Genomic DNA, 19,724 nt, shown 5'->3' with positions numbered 1-19,724 from the left:
TGTCACAGGGTATACCTAATTCGTTTCCCTCCATGTTTCTTTTTTTTTTTTTTTTGAAACAGAGTCTCACTCTGTCACCTAGACTCGAGTGCAGTAGTGAGATCTCAGCTTGCTGCAACCTCTGCCTCCTGGGCTCAAGCGATCCTCCCATTTCAGCCTCCAAAGCAGCTGGAACTACAGGCATGCACCACCATGCCTGGCTAATTTTTTGTAATTTTTTTTAGTAGAGATGGGGTTTCACCATGTTGCCCAGGTTCATCTCAAGCTCTTGAACTCAAGCCACCTTGGCCTCCCCAAATGTTATAATTACAGGCATGAGCCACAGTGCCTGGCCTAGCCTCCATGATTCTTAAACATACCATTAAATATGTAAACATTTTCTGAAGCTCCAGAAGAGTGGTCTTGTGCTTCATATCCTCTGAATACTGAAAATCATGAGAAAAACGCCATTAAAAACACAGACATGATGGTAGTAAATTAGGCATTCTAGCAAAGAAAGTCTTCCAATTGTGCACTGTATCTGTTTTCATTCTTTTGGCTATATAAAAGAAAAACACTGACACATTCAATTCTTTGGTAATTATAGCATTAAAAATTGTAATACTTTGTTACATAAATACAGCTATCACTATCAATCATATAAGGAAACTGAAGAGAGATTTTTAAAAATCACTTTCTAGGTTAACACTTATTTCATACAATGCTGATGATTTCCAAGAATGCAAGAATGAAAAACACTTCAGGTGCAATCAAAGTTGTCTTCCACAAGTAAACCTACACATTAAAAAAAAAAATACATTTGAAATATTAACCAATGACATCCCATCATCATTTATTCATATCTTTACGCTTTCTGGAACAGTATATTCTTCACAATGAAGATGAGTATCAGTCAGGATCTTTGAAAACTGTCTAAACATTCAACTATCAATAACTCAAATTCAGGAATCTGGCTAGACTCACACATTAGAGACTTAGTATTGAACACCAAGCCTTATCAGAAAGATCCATATTCATGCAAGGTACTTACTAGACATATTCTACCTCACTCAAGTATTAAAATAAATCTATAAAGTAGGTATTATCCTTATTACAAATTATTACCTCTCACAACTTTGAAAGTCTTGTGGAGTAATAGGTGTCCACATGTCAAGAGTATACATTAGTTATTTTTGCCAGCTTTATGGAAGTAAGACTGCAAGTAATATGGCTCTGCTGTTTAGCAGCTTATAATCAAATTGAGGTCAAGATATGGACTAAAACAGAGATCTGTTCACCATGTAATTACTATAAAATTATATATTAAATGCAACAGGAATTGAATAAAGGGAATCAACAAAATTGGCAAAATAACTCCAGTGTACTCCTGTTATATGAGAGGCTTAATATTCCGTATTACGAAAAAAGTCACACAAAATGAAATTTTCCAATGTATCAAAGCATTGATTCAGAATACAAAAAAGGTCAGGAATAAAGACCTGGATTTATATTTTTATTATTTGAGAATACAGTATGAGTTGGCTCAAGAAAAGAGTGCCCAAATTTATTAAAGTCAAGCAACAACGAGGGAATTTTACTTAATGTGCAATTTTAAAATAAATACATAGCCTGTATCTATATGTATTAACTACCTAAAAAAATATGTTCACATCCATTAGGATGGCTATTATTAAAAACAAACAGAAAATGACAAGTGTTAGCAAGGATGTGGAGAAATTAAACCCTTGCGCATGTAAAACGGTGTAAGCCCTGTGGAAAAGGTAAGACTATTCCTCAAAAAATTAAACACAGAATTCCCGTATGATCCAACAATTCCACTTCTGGTATATACTGAAAACTAGTAAAAGCAGGAACTCAAACATGTTTGTACACTCATGTCCATAACAGCATTATTCAGAACAGCCAAAAGGTGAAAGCAACCCAAGTATCCACTGACAAGTGAAAGAATACACAAAATGTGGTACATAAATACAATAAATTATAATTCCGCCTTAAAAAGGAAAGAACTTCTGATACATACAACAGCATGGATAACCCTTGAAGATACCTTAAGTAAAACAAGCCACTCACAGCCAGTCACAAAAGGGCTGATACTATATGACTCCACTTATATGAGGTACCTGAAACAGTGAAATTCAGAGATGGAAGGTAGAATAGTGGTTGCAAGGGGGGTTTGGAGGGAGAATGGAGAGTTAAGTGTTTAACAAGTTTCTGTGGGGAAGGTGAAAAAGTTCGAGATGGAATGGTGGTGATGGCTGCAAAATAATGTCAATGTATTTAATCCCACAAACTGTATATATGTATAAACGCTTCAAATGATGAATTTTATGTTGTATGTATTTCACCACAATTAGAATATATGTAGCTTTCTTTAAATTTTCTGTGAGCATCAGAAAAGGAACAATAGAAATAACTGAAGTGTTCATCTTAAGAATAAAGTGCCCACTTGACTAGAGTACTTGCCAGAATCCTATCAAATTCTGTTAAGAATTTTTGACTGGGCACGGTGGCTATAACCTGTAATCCCAGCACTTTCAGAGGCTAAGGCGGGTGGATCACGAGGTCAGGAGTTTGATATCAGCCTGGCCAAGAAGGTGAAACCCCGTCTCTGCTAAAAGTACAAAAATTAGCCAGGCACCTGTAATCTCAGCTACTCGGGAGGCTGAGGCAGGAGAACTGCCTTAACTCGGGAGGTGGAGGTTGCAGTGAGCTGAGATTGCGCCACTGCACTCTAGCTTGGGCAACAAAGCAAGATCTCGTCTCAAAAAAATTTTTTTCTATGTACATAGGTCTACATTTTTTTTTTTTTAACTGTTTACTCTTATTTTAGATTCAGGGGTACATATGCAGGTTTGTTATACAGGTAAACCATGTGTAACGGGAGTTTGGTATATAGATTGTTCTATCACCCAGGTAATAATAGTACCAATAGGTAGTTTTTTAATCCTGATCCTCTTCTCACACTCCACCCTCAGAGAGGACACAATGTCCATTGTTCCCGTGTGTCCATAGGTACTCAACACTTAGCTCCCACTTATAAATGAGAACATATGGTATTTGGTTCCCTGTTGGTGTGTTAGTTCACTTAGGATAATGGCCTCCAGTTCCATACACGTTGTTGCAAAAGACATGGTCTTATTCTTTTTTACGGCTGCATAGTATTCTGTGCTGTATATGTACTACATTTTCGTTATCTAGTCCCACTGTTGATGGGCATGTAGGTTGATTCCACGTTTTTGCTATTGTGAACAGTGCACGTGGATGTGTCTTTACGGTAGGATGTTTTATATTTCTTTGGGTATATACCCAATAGGACAGCTGAGCCGAATAGTAATTGTTTTAAGTTATTTCAGAAATTGCCAAGGTGCCTCCCACAATGGCTGAACTAATTTACATTTCCACCAGCAGTGTATACGCATTCCCTTTTCTTTGCAACATTGCCAGCATGTTATTTTTTGACTTTTTATTAACAGCTATTCTGACTGGTTTCAGATAGTATCTCACTGCAGTTTAGTTTTGTATTTCTCTAATGATTAGTAATACTGAGCACTTTCTCGTATGCTTATTGGCCGCATGTACGTCTTCTTTCGAAAAGTGTCTGTTCGTGTCCTTTGTCTACTTCCTTTTTTTTTTCCTTTTTATAGATAGTCTTGCTCTGTCACCTAGGTTGGAATGCAGTGGCACAATCTCGGCTCACTGCAACCTCTGCCTCCCGGGATCAAGCGATCCTCCTGGCCCGGCCTCCCGAGTAGCTGGGACTATAGGCATGTGCCACCACACATAGCCTTTTTTTTTTTTTTTTTCCCGAGAGAAGTCTTCCTCTTGTCCCCCAAGTTTGAGTGCAATGGCTCCATCTCAGCTAACTGCAACCTCTGCCTCCCGAGTTCAAACAATTCTTCTGCCTCTGCCTCCCAAGTAGCTGGGATTGAGTCACCTGCCATCATGCCTGGCTAATTTTTGTATGTTGGCCAGGCTGGTCTCAAACTCCTGACCTCAGGTGATCTGCCTGCCTCGGCCTTTCAAGGGGTTGGGATTATAGGCATGTGCTACTGCGCCTGGCCAAAGGCCTTTTTTTTTTTTTTTTTTTTTTTTTGAGACAAAGTCTCGCTCTGTCGCCCAGGCTGCAATGCATTGGCGTCATCTTGGCCCACTGCAACCTCCACCTCCTGGGTTCAAGCGATTCTCCTGCCTCAGCCTCCCAAATAGCTAGGATTAGAGGCACCCACCACCACACCCAGCTATATTTTTTGTATTTTTAGTAGAGATGGGGTTTCACCATGTTGGCCAGGATGGTCTTGATCTCCTAACTTTGTGATCCGCCCACCTCTGCCTCCCAAAGTGCTGGGATAACAGGCGTGAGCCACCGCACCCCACACATGGCTAACTTTTGTATATTTGGTAGAGATAGGGTTTCACCATACTGGCCAAGCTGCTTTGTCCACTTTTTAATGGGGTTGTTTTTGCTGGTAAATTTAGTTTTTAACTAAAACCATTTATGAGACCTACTCATAATCAGCACATCTGAGTGTTCCTTCTGTTTCTACTAATTCCTAAAAGTGTTAATAGCTTTAAAGGTGGTTATCAATATGAAGAAGAAAAACCAAGAAGCATGACCAAGTTGCCAGCTAGAAAGAAAACCACTGAAAACATGCTTCTTTAATAACAACTGCTTTTGTAAGACTATGCAGGTGGGTATACCAAATTGATTCAGAAATATTTCCATAAGCTAAATGAACTAATCATTCAACTACTTTTAGTCATGACGTACAGAATAGATTTTAAAATAATCAAAAACTAAAGCCAAAACACCCAGAACCACTTGAGTAAACTATAAACTGGAGACTTTAAAGAGTAACTTAAACATAACAAAGAATTCAGAGAAAGTATATAAAGCACTGCAATACTTAACAGGGAAAAAGAAACCAAGACAAAAGATAACATGATGAGGCCAGGCTTGGTAGCTTTACACCAATAATCCCAGCACTTTAGAAGGCCAAGGTAGAAGCATCTAGTAAGCCCAGGATTTGAGACCAGCCTGGGCAACACAGTGAGACCCTGTCTCTACAAAAAGTAAAAGTAAAAAAATTAGCCAGGCATAGGGGCATATGCCTATAGTCCCAGTTACTCAGGAGGCTGAGGTGGGAGGATCACTTGAGCTCAGAATGTCAACACTGCAGTGAGCTATGTTCACGCCACTGCACTCCAGTCAGGGTGACAGACACTGAGGCTTGCCTCAGAAAAATAAAAATAAAAAAATCCGAGAGCAAGTATAAAGGAAGTTCATCAAAAAACCCTAAAAGCAGCACAAAAGGCAAACTAAAGAATACCCCATGGTTGGCCGGGCATGGTGGCTCACACCTGTAATCCCAGCACTTTGGGAAGTTGAAATGGGAGGATCGCTTGAGGCCAGGAGTTGGAGACCACCCTGGTCTACACAGAGAGACCCCATCTCTATTTACTATTTTAAAAAACAAACAAAAATAGCCCAAGGTAAAAAAGAATGAAAACTAGAAAGTGAATAAAAATAACATGAAGCAAAGCTTACACAAACAAATTAGGTCCATAATCCAATTCACTTTGGGATAAATATAAAAGATACAAGCTCAGTGATTCTGGTAAGATTTCTCTACTTGGATTCAGGGTTTCCTTATTTTCTCTGTAATAAAAATATGTATTTATTTATTTTTGTTTTTTATTCTCATATGTTCCCATGAATGCGTTTTTACTGACAACATGATATTCACTGTATACAGAGTATGTATATTCCATAGCTGTGTTTTCCTTTGAGAACTAAATTGTACTACAGCATTGAGTAATCTACTAAAATGTAAAACTATGTAAAATACACATTAGCTAGTTACTGTAATCAAATTTACTCTTATTTATTCACAAATTATTTTTTCAAACAACATTTACTACACTGAAATAAAAATGTATCAACAAAATATTAAAATCTGCTTTATAATTTTGATTTTTAAAGTGAGGAAAATTCTACCTTGGCAGTGAAGACAGCCTGTCTTGCCTCAGGTATCATATAAAGTTGCTGAATAGTAGAAGCCAAGTAACAAGTAGCTCCAAGGTTAGTAAGGCCAACAAATCTACATTCAGCACGGACATCTTCATGAGGCCAGTAGTCCCATTTATAAGGTGCATGGGCTGCTGAAGAAAGAGGGAGGAAAAGATCCCCCCCAAACGAACTATGAAACATCATGTATTTTGCTTACATTAATAGCCTCTACTTCCATGAGTTACCTCGTTAATATAGATTATATATAATTTTTTAAATAAAAAAAACACATATGAAAACTAATTTATTTTCTAAAAATTCAAGACTTTTAAAACTTGATTTTACTTGGCATCAAATTACTTTTACAAAAAAAGCCAAAGTATTTAAAATGCATATAAAAAGGTCCTTCACATCAATGTTTACTTTTTAACTTTAATAACACCCTACCAATAATCATTTATAATGTTAAAGTGTGTGAAGAGCAGATTCTTTTAACAGTGCCCTCAAAATTTTATTTCCGAATTCAAACTGTATAAAGCTTAAAGGAAAAGAAGAATGCTTACACTGCATGTGTTGTGCCATAACCCAGTTGTGTATTAGCCTGTAGTTCTCAACAGACCCCTTTACCATCTCTACTAACAAATCGTAAGCTGCAGCTCTTGAAGAATGTGATTTGCACTTTGGCTGTTGTCGGTCCTTAAGACTTGGCAACAAAAACAGGAGATTGAAGATATCTCTCAAAAATTCCTAGGGAGTAAAAGGAAACATAAGTTATCTAAACTGAGATATTAATTACATTCCAAATATAGTTAACATATAAACAGGATGACAAGCTACAATTAAGCTACTCAAAAACATATAGCAGCATGATATACTATCATCTGAAAGTCCTCCCTATGTTCATTTCTTAGAAAAAACGAAGGCAGCGATCATCTTTTACTCTTCTCTCCTTTTTGATATCTAATTAGCTCATTCTTAGACTTTTCACGTACAATGTTATTTTCTCCATTAAGCAATGTAAAGTTTTTGTTAAGTCCTCATTAGTCCCTTGACAAGTCTGACTGGTGCTTTTGCATTAACTTTTCCCTTACTTCACTCTACTAATAAATAATATCAACAGTATCAGTGGCAAAATCAACAGTTTACTTATACTGTTGAAAGGTAGTACTGTTGTACTTTTTCCAAAATGTAGTCTGAGAAAGTGGGTGCTGGGTTATCTTTTCCACTTGTTCTTTTCTAATTGGTCCTTTGTTATTTTACCAAGTGATCACCCTCACACATCCCAAATAGTACTATGACACATTGTTCTGGAGAGAGAACACAGTAAGACTGAGACTCTTGCTACCCACACAAAGGCAGGCCTTTGCCTACAGTCTGCAAACATCACTGGTAAGTAAACAGCTCTCTACCTTGATACAAAACTCTCTAAGTGAGAACAGTGGCTCACTGTGCCTAACAGGTTTATGCTAAAGACCTGTTTTCCTTTCAGGAATCTGGAATTTGGGCAACTCTGGTCAGTTTCACAGGCACTATGTGACTATGTGATCCACCCTGTGATAAAACCAAGGACTCCTAGGCTCAAGAGAACTTTCTTGGTAGACAATTCACATGCGTTGTCATGCTGAGCACATCTTGTGGAACTCCAAAGGAAGACAACTCTTAGAAAGTTGCAACTGGCTTCCTCCAGACTTTGCTTTGACACCTTTTTCTTTTCATGATTTTGCTTTTTATCATTTTGCTGTAATAAATCTTAGCCATGAATATGACTATATGCTGAGTCCTATGAGTCAGTGAATCAACAAACCTGGGGGTGGGTCAGGGAAACTCTTGAAAGGCGTACCAAAGAAAGAAATTTTTGAAATATTTTTCCATAATGACCTCATCTCGTTCAACTCACTATCGTTAAAGAATGTGTAATTCATAGTTCTTAGCAAAGAAAAGTAAGGTTAGCTAGAAAATATGGAAAGTGGTTAGGAGTTCTAAAAAAAAAAAAAAAACCTCACTCTGTCACCTGGGCTGGAGTGCAGTAGCACAATCTCAGCTCATTGGAACCTCCGCCTCCTGGGTTCGAGCGATTCTCCTGCCTCAGCCCCCCGAGTAGCTGGGATTACAGACATCTGAACCTACACCCAGCTAATTTTTTGTTTTGTTGAGACGGAGTCTCGCTCTGTTGCCCAGGCTGGAGTGCAGTGGCACCATCTCGGCTCACTACAAGCTCCGCCTCCCAGGTTCACACCATTCTCCTGCCTCAGCCTCCCAAGTAGATGGGACTACAGGTGACTGCTACTACGCCCGGCTAATTTTTTGTATTTTTAGTAGATACCTGGTTTCACTGTGTTAGCCAGGACCTGACCTCCTGACCTCGTGATCTGCCTGCCTCGGCCTCCCACAGGCATGAGCCACCACGCCCGGCCAATTTTTTATATTTTTAGTAGAGATGGGGTTTCACCATGTTGGCCAGGCTGATCTTGAACTCCTGACTTTGTAATTCGCCTGCCCCGGCCTCCCAAAGTGCTGGGATTACAGGTGTGAGTCACTACGCCTGTCAAAGGGCTTATTTTTATAAGACTTTATACTTCACAGAAATAAGAACCTACTCAAACTATGACCTGAGAGAATACTAAAAACAGTTTTTGGTGATTGATATGGTTTGGGTATTTGTCCAACAAAAGAATTATTGTCTTAGTCTGTTTAGGCTGCTGTAATAAAATATTGTAAACTGGGCTGGGTGCAGTGGCTCACATCTGTAATCCCATTTCACCACATCTAATAGTGAAATGTGCTCCCCAATGTTGGAGGTGAGGTGTAGTGAGAGGTGTTTGGGTCATCAGGGCATATCCCTTAAGAGCTTGGTTCCTACCACACAGGAATGGGAGAGATCTCACTCTTTTGAGTTCATGCAAGAGCTCTTGTTACAAAAAAAAAAAAAAAAAAAGTGTGGTACCTCCCACCTCCCTTTCTCACCATGTGACACAGCTGTTCTCTCAAGGCCTTCTACCATGAGTAAAAGACCCCTGAGGCCTCAACAAATAAACCTCTTTTTTAATACCCAGCATCAGGTATTCCCTTACAACACCACAAAATGGACTAATTCAGCAATAGATCATAGTGTAATTTCTGACTTATAATTCAGAAGAAATTCAATTTAAAGTTATCCAAAACTTCCATGTGCACTAAAAACATTATGTAAATAAGGTTTTTCAGAATTAACATACATAAAAATAGAAAGTAGGAAGAATTAATGAACACTATCATTCTAGCTTAATATTCACCTACAACTATGTTAATAAGGCCCATTCTTCTCACTAATGCACATTTTCAGTAAAATTTCATTTTTTAATGTTTCATACTAGTTTGGCAAAACAAAGTATATTTATGCTCCTTTGATTGCCATGTCCTAATAAATGTAATAACTATAGAAGAAATTTAAGACAATATCATGTACACAGGAAAAATTTTTATTAACATATATATTTTGTTGTAGAGAAGTATGATATGCAAATAATAAAAGATGTTCAAATACACTAATAAATACATTACAATTACATTCTGTGGGGGAGTCAAGTGGAAATACTGTGGAGGAATTAGGAAAAAATTCAGCCAAGTAAAATTTCAGAAACGAGAGTTTGGAGACAGGGTCTCACTCCATCACCAGGCTAGATAGAATACAGTGGTGGGATCACGGTTCACTGCAGCCTCGATCTCCCAGGCTCAGTCAATCCTCCCAACTCAGCCTCCTGAGTAGCTTGAACTATAGATGCTCACCACACCTGGCTTGCTTATTTATTTATTTATTTTATAGAGATGGGGTTTCACCAGGTTGCCCCGGCTGGTCTCCAACTCCTGGGCTCAAGCAATCCTCCTGCCTCAACCTCACGAAGTGCTGAGATTATGGCTGAGTTTACACATTTTAAGAGAGATGAATAAAAGTTGCTACAGCACTTACATTTCATTAATCTAAAAGAGGACCATAATTCTGTCTTTAAAAACATCAATTTCAATAATTTCCCGAATACATTTTGTTTACAAACACTTAAAACTCGAAAATTTACAAATTTAAAAAATCTGCCTAGGAGACACCTAGGTTTTTCAACATTCTTTAAGAAATATGTAAACAACAAAAGTTTAAAGACTTGTGCACTCTAGTGGCTCTCAATCCATTACCATATTTATTTTGTTAATGCACATCCTTGACATTTGATCAAAACCTTCAAAGTCTCCTGTTTGTACACTTATTGATACAAAATAATTATATATATTAATGGAATACATGATATTTTGACACATAAATACAATGTGTAATGATCAAATCAGGGTATTTGGAATACCCATCATTTCAAGCATTTATCATTTCTTTTACTGGGAACATTTCAAATCCTCCCTTTTAGCTATTTTGAAATACACACAGAAAATTTTTAACAATAGTCATCCTACTGTGCTACTGAGCACTAGAATTTATTACTCCAAGTGTATGTTTATATTCATTAGCAAATCTCTCTTCATCCCATCCCTTCCCAGCCAAAAATTACAAAAGTAATTGCTATGGTCTAAAAGGTTTTGTCACTCTGAAATCTGTATGTTGAAACCTAACCACCAATGTGAAGGTATTAGAAGGAGGGACCTTTGGAAGGTTATTAAGTCATGAGGACTCTGCCGTTAAGAAAGAAGCAGTAGAGAGACCTCCTACCCCTCCCATCATCTAAGGGCTCCACAAGAAGTTGCCATCTATGAATCAAAATCTAGGCCTTCACAAGACACCGTGAATCTGCCAGAGTTTTGATCTTGTACTACTCCCAGCCTCCAGAATTGTGAAAAGTAAATTTCTGTCGTTATAAGCTGCCCACTATACAATATTTTATTTTATTTATTTTTGAGACAGAGTCTTGCTCTGTTGCCAGTCTGGAGTGCAGTGGCACAATCTTGGCTCACTGCAGCCTCCACCTCCCTGGTTCAAGGGATTTTCGTGCCTCAGCCTCCCAAGTAGCTGTGATTACAGGTACGCACCACCACGCCCAGCTAATTTTTGTATTTTTAGTAGAGACGGGGTTTCACCACATTGGCCAGGCTGGTCTCAAACTCCTGAGCTCAAGCAATCCAGCTGCCTTGGCCTCCCAAAGTGCTAGGATTACAGACGTGAGCCACTGCACCTAGCCCAGTTTACAGTATTTCATTACAGCAGCCTGAACAGACTAAGACACTAATGCTTTTGTTTTATACATAAAAATAATTTCCTGTGCCCACAACAGATGGCCACCACCTAGTTTCTATACTTCCTAAAACACAGGCTAAACTGAACCAACCAATTTTCTGCATGAAACCAGTGCTTTCCTATGACTTAATTTTTACTCATATTCTTTCCTATGACTTAAATGTTTCCCTTACTTTTCTACAAAAGATACCCATTAAAAAAGCTGTATCTGGCCAGGCGCAGTGGCTAATGCCTGTAATCCCAGCACATTGGGAGGCCAAGGCGGGGGGATCACCTGAGGTCAGGAATTCGAGACCAGCATGGCCAACACGGTGAAAACCCGCCTCTACAAAAAAATAAAATAAAATAAAGGAAAGAAAGGATAGAAAGAAAGAAAGGGAGGGAGGGAGGGAGGAAGGGAAAGAAAAAAAGAAAAAGAAAGAAAAAAGAAAAAAAAATTAGCTGGGTGTGGTGACAAACGCTTGTAATCCCAGCTACACAGGAGGCTGAGGCAGGGGAATCGCTTAAACCTGGGAGGCAGAGGTTGCAGTGGACCGAGATCACACCACTGCACTCCAACCTGGGCGAAGCTGTATCTTCTTCAAAGCCTTTCCTAATCATGTCAATGCAATCTGATCTTCTAAATCTCTGATGATATCTCTTTTTAATAACTATTATTTATTTCCATGAAGTATAAATATCATGAGCAGCCATAATTTGTAAGGATACATGCAAATTTTGCATAAGACAAATGTAGTTTGACTGTCAGTTCTAAGAATCAGGTCTGAGTTGCAATCATCCATTTGCTCAACATAGTTTTTAGACACTATGCAAGGCATTAGAAATAAGAATGATACTCATACTTTAAAGGGAGAAGAAAGGAGGAACGGAAAAGGATGAAAAAAGGAAGAAAAAGGAAGGAAGGAGGAGAAAAAAAGGAAAAATAAAGATTAGCATCACTGGAAAGGTAAAAGAAAGAAGAAAGAGGAGAAAGGAGGGGAAAAAGGGGAAGGAGGAGGAAGCAGTAGTAGTGATAGTGGTAGTGTTGCTGATGACAGATTATTACACAGCTGCAAAGTGTAAAATATTTATCATAAGGCTCTTTATTAAAAAAAGTTTACCAAATCCTGCATGAAAGTAAATTCTAGAAATAATTTTTAAAAATACTTAAGGAAAAAAGTAAAAATCATTGAAGTAGAAGAGATTTTAAATACCTTGGAGTTAAGGCATGTTTTCCTTAATATTACAACAAAACCAAATGCCTTCAATACCTCCACTCGGATATCTAATTTACATTTCGTATTTAACATTTCCAAAACAGAACTCTTGATTTTACCAGCCGTTACCCTCTCCCATTTCTGAATTTTCCTTTTCTTAATAATTGGCATTATCATTCCCTTAGCTTCTCAGGCTTAAAATTTAGGAGTCATTTTTTATTAACTTTTCTCAAACCCAACAAATCTATCCAAATCTGTGACCTGTGAGCTCTACCTTCAATAAATATTCCAAGTCAAAGCACTTTTCACCACTGTCCCTCTCTGGAACCACTGAAAAACTTCCTAACTGGATCCCTTTGAGTTTGCCCATAGATGAATTTTCCAACTGGAGTACGAGTAAACCCTTTAAAATGTTAATTCAGATCACATCTCTCCTGTATGAAAGCTTCTAAAGTTTTCCCTTAACACTGAAACCAAGGGGAAATTATAATCTGACTACATGAACATGAAGACCTTTTCAATAAAGAATGCTAAAAACAACTAACTTAACATTATTCTGAATGTTTGAGAAAAAAATTTGGTAAAGAAATGGAAAGAGTTAAACTTGTAAAAGAGGAAGTAATAGAATTACTTGCAGATGATTGTGACATGAGTCTGCTTGGGGAAAATAATAGAAAAACAAGAATTACTTGCAGATAATAAACCAAAAACAAATGAATAACCAAAGACAACACTAACAGCTAAAGATAACTGAAAACAGTCTACCAACAATAAGTCAAATTCAGATAGCCTGCAACAAATGCATACACAAATTCTTACTATACATAAATGACAAGTTAAAAAACATAAGCAATGATTCCATATCAATGTATCAACAAAAAGGACAAAAATCCTAGGAATAAACTTACTAAGAAATACTTAAAACCTGAATTTTGTAGGAAAAAAACTTTAAAATAAAAAACATAAAATGATTGGTTTTGTATAAATACAACAAATCCTACTCTTCTACAGGCAAATTCAGTATCATAAAGTTAATTATGCATCAATCTGGAAACAGAATATAATCTCAACGAAAAAAGTAACACAATTTTATTTTTTAAAATAACTAGATGAACTGATTCTAAAGTTTATGTGGAAAAATAAACAGCCAGGAAAATGCTGAAAAGAAATAATAATGAAAATGGACTACCTCGGTCAGGCGTGGTGGCTCACGCTTGTAATCCCAGCACTTTGGGAGGCTGAGGCAGGCAGATCACCTGAGGTCACGAGTTTGAGACCAGCTTGACCAACATGGTGAAACCCTTCTCTATCAAAGATACAAAAATTAGTTGGGCGTGGTTGCAGGGTGCCTGTAGTCCCACCTACTTAGGAGGCTGAGGCAGGAGAATCACTTGAACCTGGGAGGCAGAGGTTACAGTGAGCCACTGCATCACTGCACTCCAGCCTGGGTGACAGAGTGAGACACTGTCTCAAAAAACAAACAAACAAAGGGACCATCTCTACAGGGTAGTAACTTTAAGTCTACATAATTAAAATATGATATTGGTGAATGAACAAACACATCAATAAGATGAAAGTCCAGAAATACATATGGCAGTTTACTTGATAAAAGAAGCATTTGTAATCAGTAGATAAAAAAATAAATCAGTTAGTTACTAGGATAACTGGGTATGTATCTGAAAAAAAGTTATTCATTTCACCTAAATAATTTCCTGATACAAAAACTTAAATGTAAAATATTAAGTTATGAAAGCATGAAAAAACAGGGAGTTTTTAAAGTGTAACACATCTAGTAGCTGTAAAAGATCAACAAACCTGACTACATGAAAAAAAAAAACTCTGCTTAGAAAATAAGCAGGCCAGGTGAGGCAGTTCACACCTGTAATGCCAGCACTTTGGGAGGCCAAGGCAGGCGGGTCACCTGAGGTCAGGAGTTCAAGACCAGCCTGGCCAAAATGGTGAAATCCAGTCTCCACTAAAAATACAAAAGCTAGCCAGACATGGTGGTACACGCCTGTAATCCCAGCTAGTAGGGAGGCTGAAGCAGGAGAATTGCTTGAACCTGGGAGGTGAAGGTTGAGGTGAGCTGAGATCATGCCACTGCATTCCAGCCTAGGTGACAGAGCAAGACTCTGTCTCAAATAAATAAATAAATAAATAAATAAGAAACAAGCATAACAAAAACCATAAAGTCAAGACAGAAAACAAAAATATTGCGATTCACATTACAATGAGATAGTTTCCTTAATATAAAATATTCTACAAATTAGTTAAGGACCATAACATACATAATAGGGATAAAGGAAAAAGATCTGAGTAGTCAGAGAAAAGATAACACAAATGGCTTTCAAACACATGAAGGGAAGTCGGCCTAACTAATAAAAGTAATAGAAAATAAAACCAAGAGAATTTCTTTGTATCTATCAGACTGGTAGAAATTATCTAAATGTATAGTATGTTGGTAGAAATGTTGGAAAATTGCAACTTAATCTCGGGTTGTAGGTACAATCATAAATTGGCTCAGCCTCCATTGACGGTTAACTTGGTTTTGGTTTTTAACATAACCAAAACTATAAATGTATACTCCATGAACTAGCAGTTCTAACTTTTAGAATGTCTTCCTACATTTCCTAAATCTATGTGTTAAATGTATAAAGATCTCTGTAATATCACTAGAAATAGTTTAAGACAATGCTGATCATTAGGAAGCTAGTTAAATATATTACATATATGCCACATACATGCAGATAAAATAATATTCTGGGCCAGGCATGGTGGCTCATGCCTGTAATCCTGGCACGTTAGGAAGCCGAGGCAGAAGGACTGCTTGAGCCCAGGAGTTTGAGGCCAGCCAGGGAAACATGGTGAAATCCTTTCTCTATAAAAGATTTTTAAAAATTATCTGGGTATGGTGGTGTCCGCCTGTAGTCCCAGCTGCTCGGGAGGCTGAGGTGGGAGGACTGCTGGAGCCTGGGAGGTGGAGGCTGCAGTGAACTGAGATCACGCCACTGCAGTCCAGCCTGGGTGACAGAGCAAGACCCTTGTCTCAAAGATAATAACAATAATAATATTTTGAAGTTACTTTTACAAAATGAATAGCCAAGCATGGTGGTGTGCATTGGTTCACATCAGTAATCCCAACAGTTGGGAGGCCAAGACGGGAGGATCACTTAGGGGCAGGAGTTTGAGAACAGCCTGGGCAACACAGTAAAACCTCATCTCTACAAAAATAAATAAATAAATTAGCTGGGCATGGTGGTGTATGCCTATAGTCCTAGCTACCTGGGAGGCTGGGGCAGGTGAATCACTTGACTCAGTAGTTCAAGGCTGTAATGAGCTATGATTGTGCCACTGCACTCCAGCTTGAATATGGAGACCCTGTCCACCCCTCCGGTTTTTTTTTTTTTTTTTTTTTTTTTGAAAAAAATGAACTGTTATATACTGAATTTGAAAATCTGTAAGACAGCTGAAAAACAGCAAAGTATAGAACGGTGTGTTTAATGTGTTATCATGTGTAGACAGTATTGCATAATGGTTAAAAGCTTGGCCAAGTGAAGAGTAAGTGACTCAGTCACGCACAACTCACTTAACCTGTCTATGCCTCAGTTGCATCATCTACCAAAATTGGGTCTAATAATATCCACCTTTTAAAGCCTCAAAAATTTGTCCTAGGATAACAACTTGTATAAATCAATAAACAGAAGACAAGTAAAAAAATAATAAAGAGAAATAAGACTTTGGAAAAAATATATTCAGCAAATACGACAGGAAGGGCTGACATATTCAAAATAAATAACTTTTGGTTTTTTCGTTTTTTTTTTTTTTTTTTTTTTGAGACGGAGTCTCGTTCTGTCGCCCAGGCTGGAGTGCAGTGGCTGGATCTCAGCTCACTGCAAGCTCCGCCTCCTGGGTTACGCCATTCTCCTGCCTCAGCCTCCCCAGTAGCTGGGACTACAGGTGCCCGCCACCTCGCCTGGCCAGTTTTTTGTATTTTTTTTAGTAGAGACGGGGTTTCACTGTGTTAGCCAGGATGGTCTCGATCTCCTGACCTCGTGATCCGCCCGTCTCGGCCTCCCAAAGTGCTAGGATTACAGGCTTGAGCCACCGCGCCTGGCCAATAAATAACTTTTACAAAAAAATAAGAAACCATATAGCAACTGAACAAATAAATATCAAGTACAAAAATAAATGGAAAGAAACTCACCAATTAACAAAGAAACAAAACTAAAGCAACATCAAAATTGTCAAAGATCTCAGTGACATAAGAATCTGCAGATGCTTGATAAAGGCATTCTCATACAGTGTGGCTACAAGTGTAAACTTATGTATCCTTTTGTATACTGATATAAACTACGGATTAAAATCAATCTATTTTACTTTAAAGAGTTCATGAGTAAATAATGGGACAAGTATGCAAAGATGCTGCCTTTACAGTTTTTTCTATAACATCATAAATTCAAAGATTTAAATTATTGCCTCTTAGTCAATTTTAAAAAATACATTCTTTTTTAATGTACTCATTTTTTAGTAAAAACCGATCACAGAATATTTATAAACTGTAAAATTTCTATAAATATGAATTTTATACATGCATATTTACTGTATCCATGAAGAGTTCTGGAAGGCCATCACCACAGCATCAGAGGAAATCAAACCAAATGGGAATATTCTTTTTTTATACTATCTAAAATTATTTTTTCTTAACAATGACTTTTGCTTTACAACGTTATTAGAAAAACTAATTAATATATTTATATTTGGGGATAAAAGTTATCCACTAGTTTATATATAAGAAAAGACTTCAACCAACAAGGCTGTAAATCAACCAAATCACTTCCAGTGAGTGTAATGGAAAAGGCAAAAACCCTGAAAGAAATAGCCCAAGAAGTTTTGTGCATTAGGGGAAGTAGCAAAGATTTCAAACAGATAAGACTGTAATCTTAAGTTGCTCTCAAGAATCCTTTAGTCTATGCCTATGAGGACAATCTTCTATCCTTTTGGTTGCTGTTTCCTAACACATTCAGTAACTTTAAGATAACAGCTCTCCAGACCATAACAAATTCCTTCAATGACCAGGACAAATGTACCAATGGTAAGACAAGATAAACTACTTAATCAAGAGACAATCAAAATGAGACATTTGTTGGTACAGAGGCATGAAGTGTTTCCAATATTCAGAGATAGATTTTATGTCACATAGGTCTTTAAAATATGAAACAAGTACCCAATAATGACTACTTATTAATTCCACTGTATTAGGATATGATTCACAGTTTAGGACAGTAATTCAAAATATACAATTCTATAGAAAGCACACTAATAAAATATAGGTTACTTTTTTTTTTTTCTTTTTTTGAGACAGGGTCTCCTTCTGTCACCTAGGCTACAGTGCAGTGGTGTGATCACGGCTCACTGAAGCCTCAATCTCCTGGGCTCAAGCAATCCTCCCACCCCAGCCTCCTGAGTAGCTGAGACTACAGGTGTGTCCCACCACACCCAGCAAATTTTTGTATTTTCTGTAGGGATGAGGTTTCACCATGTTGCCTTGGCTGGTCTCGAACTCCTGGTTTCAAGCAATCCACCTACCTCAGCCACCCAAAGTGTTAGGATTATAGGCATGAGTCACCATGCCCATCCTTACATTACCTTTCTATATACAGTCAATCACAGGAATTAACATTGGATTTTGCATTCTAAAAACAAGCCCATGTTTTGTATTTCCAGAATTCAATTTATTTAAAATTTGCTTTTCTTGCCAGTAATTAAGTTCTAGCAATTTTTATGTCTATATGTTTAAAATTTTTAACATATCCACATACAATGTGATATAGTTTGGCCGTGTCTCCACCCAAATCTCATCTTGAATTATATTGCCTATAATTCCCATTGTTGTGGGAGGGACCTGGTGGGAGATGACTGAATCATGGTGGCAGTTTCCCCCATATTGTGGTAAGTGAAATAAGTCTCAAGAGATATGATGGTTTTATAAGGAGAAACCCCTTTCACTTGGTTCTCATTCTTTTTTTGCCTGTCCTCATCCACATAAGATGCGACTTGCTCCAATTTGTCTTCCGGCATGATTGTGAGGCCTCCCCAGCCACGTGGAACTCTGAGTCAAATTAAACCCTTTTCTTCTGTAAACTGCCCAGTCTGGGGTATGTCTTTATCAGTAGTGTAAAAAACAGACTAATACACAATGTAACAACAAAAGGTTTCAATCACATTTCATAGAAACATTTGAATACCTTAATACTTACCTGTCCTTCCCTTGAAAATTTAAAGGGTGGTTTGTGTTTAATAACACTTGTTGCAAGCCTTAGGAGTCCTGTAAGCCCATCATCTTCTACATTACCATCCTGATGATCAAGGATCTCCCTACTACAAAAAAGAAAAAAAATACACACAAACAAGATAGTTCACATAATTATGTCTTCTTTTCTTAACAATATAAATTTCAATTTCACATCAAATTTTACCTTCTAATACAGTCAGCCAAATGTCTTGCCAAGGCATCTAAGTCAAGGAGTGTTGTCTTAATACAAAAAGAAAATAAAAATTCAAATATAAATTTTTATGTTTTACCAAACATAAATTAAAACAGAATCATTTCCTTACAGGCAACAATAATTTAGTTCTCCCAAATTCAATAAGTTAAAAACATAATACACCTAACTCTTCACTTATACATTATGTCAATTAATCAAATTAGTCTTAAACATATCACTAATCATTCTACAAAAAAGAATCAATGGAATGTTGATAATTAAAGTCACAGTAATCTATTGAGAAGACACTAAAGTTTTTTTTTAATGACTTTATTGAGATGTAATTCACATACAATTCACCAAGGTTTGTTTTTAACAATACCCTTAAATTAGACTTTTAACGATAAATTAAATTCTACAGTTCATTCCAAAAAAAACTTTACTTCTCATTATAACTGAGCAACAATATTAAAACAGACTTCACAAAATCTAACTTGAGTCCCCTCAAAGAAACCCAAATCTCTGAAAAGGAAAATTACTTTACATGTAAGCAAGATCAGATTCCTATTTTAACTTAAAGGGGCAAGCCCAGGTATTTTTTCTTTTTTTATTCTTTTAAAGTACAATGGCCGGGCGCGGTGGCTCAAGCCTGTAATCCCAGCACTTTGGGAGGCCGAGAAGGGCGGATCACGAGGTCAGGAGATCGAGACCATCCTGGCTAACACAGTGAAACCCCGTCTCTACTAAAAACTACAAAAAAAAAAAAAAAACTAGCCGGGCAAAGTGGCGGGCGCCTGTAGTCCCAGCTACCTGGGAGGCTGAGGCAG

At 37.5% G+C, this 19,724-nt stretch overlaps 1 protein-coding gene across 7 annotated transcripts in view; it reads right to left on the bottom strand.

Moving 5' to 3' along the window:
* The window catches only part of USP34 (ubiquitin specific peptidase 34), a 291,125-nt gene that overhangs the window by 74,471 nt on the left and 196,930 nt on the right, over positions 1-19,724 (bottom strand). For all 7 annotated transcript variants that reach the window (XR_004054451.1, XR_004054449.1, XM_030921651.1 and 4 more), the window contains exons 40-44: positions 18,889-18,944; positions 18,670-18,790; positions 6,571-6,754; positions 5,996-6,156; positions 360-425 (exon numbers count right to left, since the gene is read on the bottom strand). Coding sequence is in view for 5 of the 7 variants with exons in the window: in XM_030921651.1 (XP_030777511.1) it covers positions 360-425; positions 5,996-6,156; positions 6,571-6,754; positions 18,670-18,790; positions 18,889-18,944 (588 nt within the window). In the remaining 2 variants the exon portion in view is untranslated. The remainder of the gene's footprint in view (positions 1-359; positions 426-5,995; positions 6,157-6,570; positions 6,755-18,669; positions 18,791-18,888; positions 18,945-19,724) is intronic.

The sequence above is a fragment of the Rhinopithecus roxellana genome, chromosome 17, assembly GCF_007565055.1.
Source record: "Rhinopithecus roxellana isolate Shanxi Qingling chromosome 17, ASM756505v1, whole genome shotgun sequence".
NCBI classification, from domain to species: domain Eukaryota; kingdom Metazoa; phylum Chordata; class Mammalia; order Primates; family Cercopithecidae; genus Rhinopithecus; species Rhinopithecus roxellana.
This window is presented reverse-complemented; position numbering and strand designations above follow the sequence as displayed.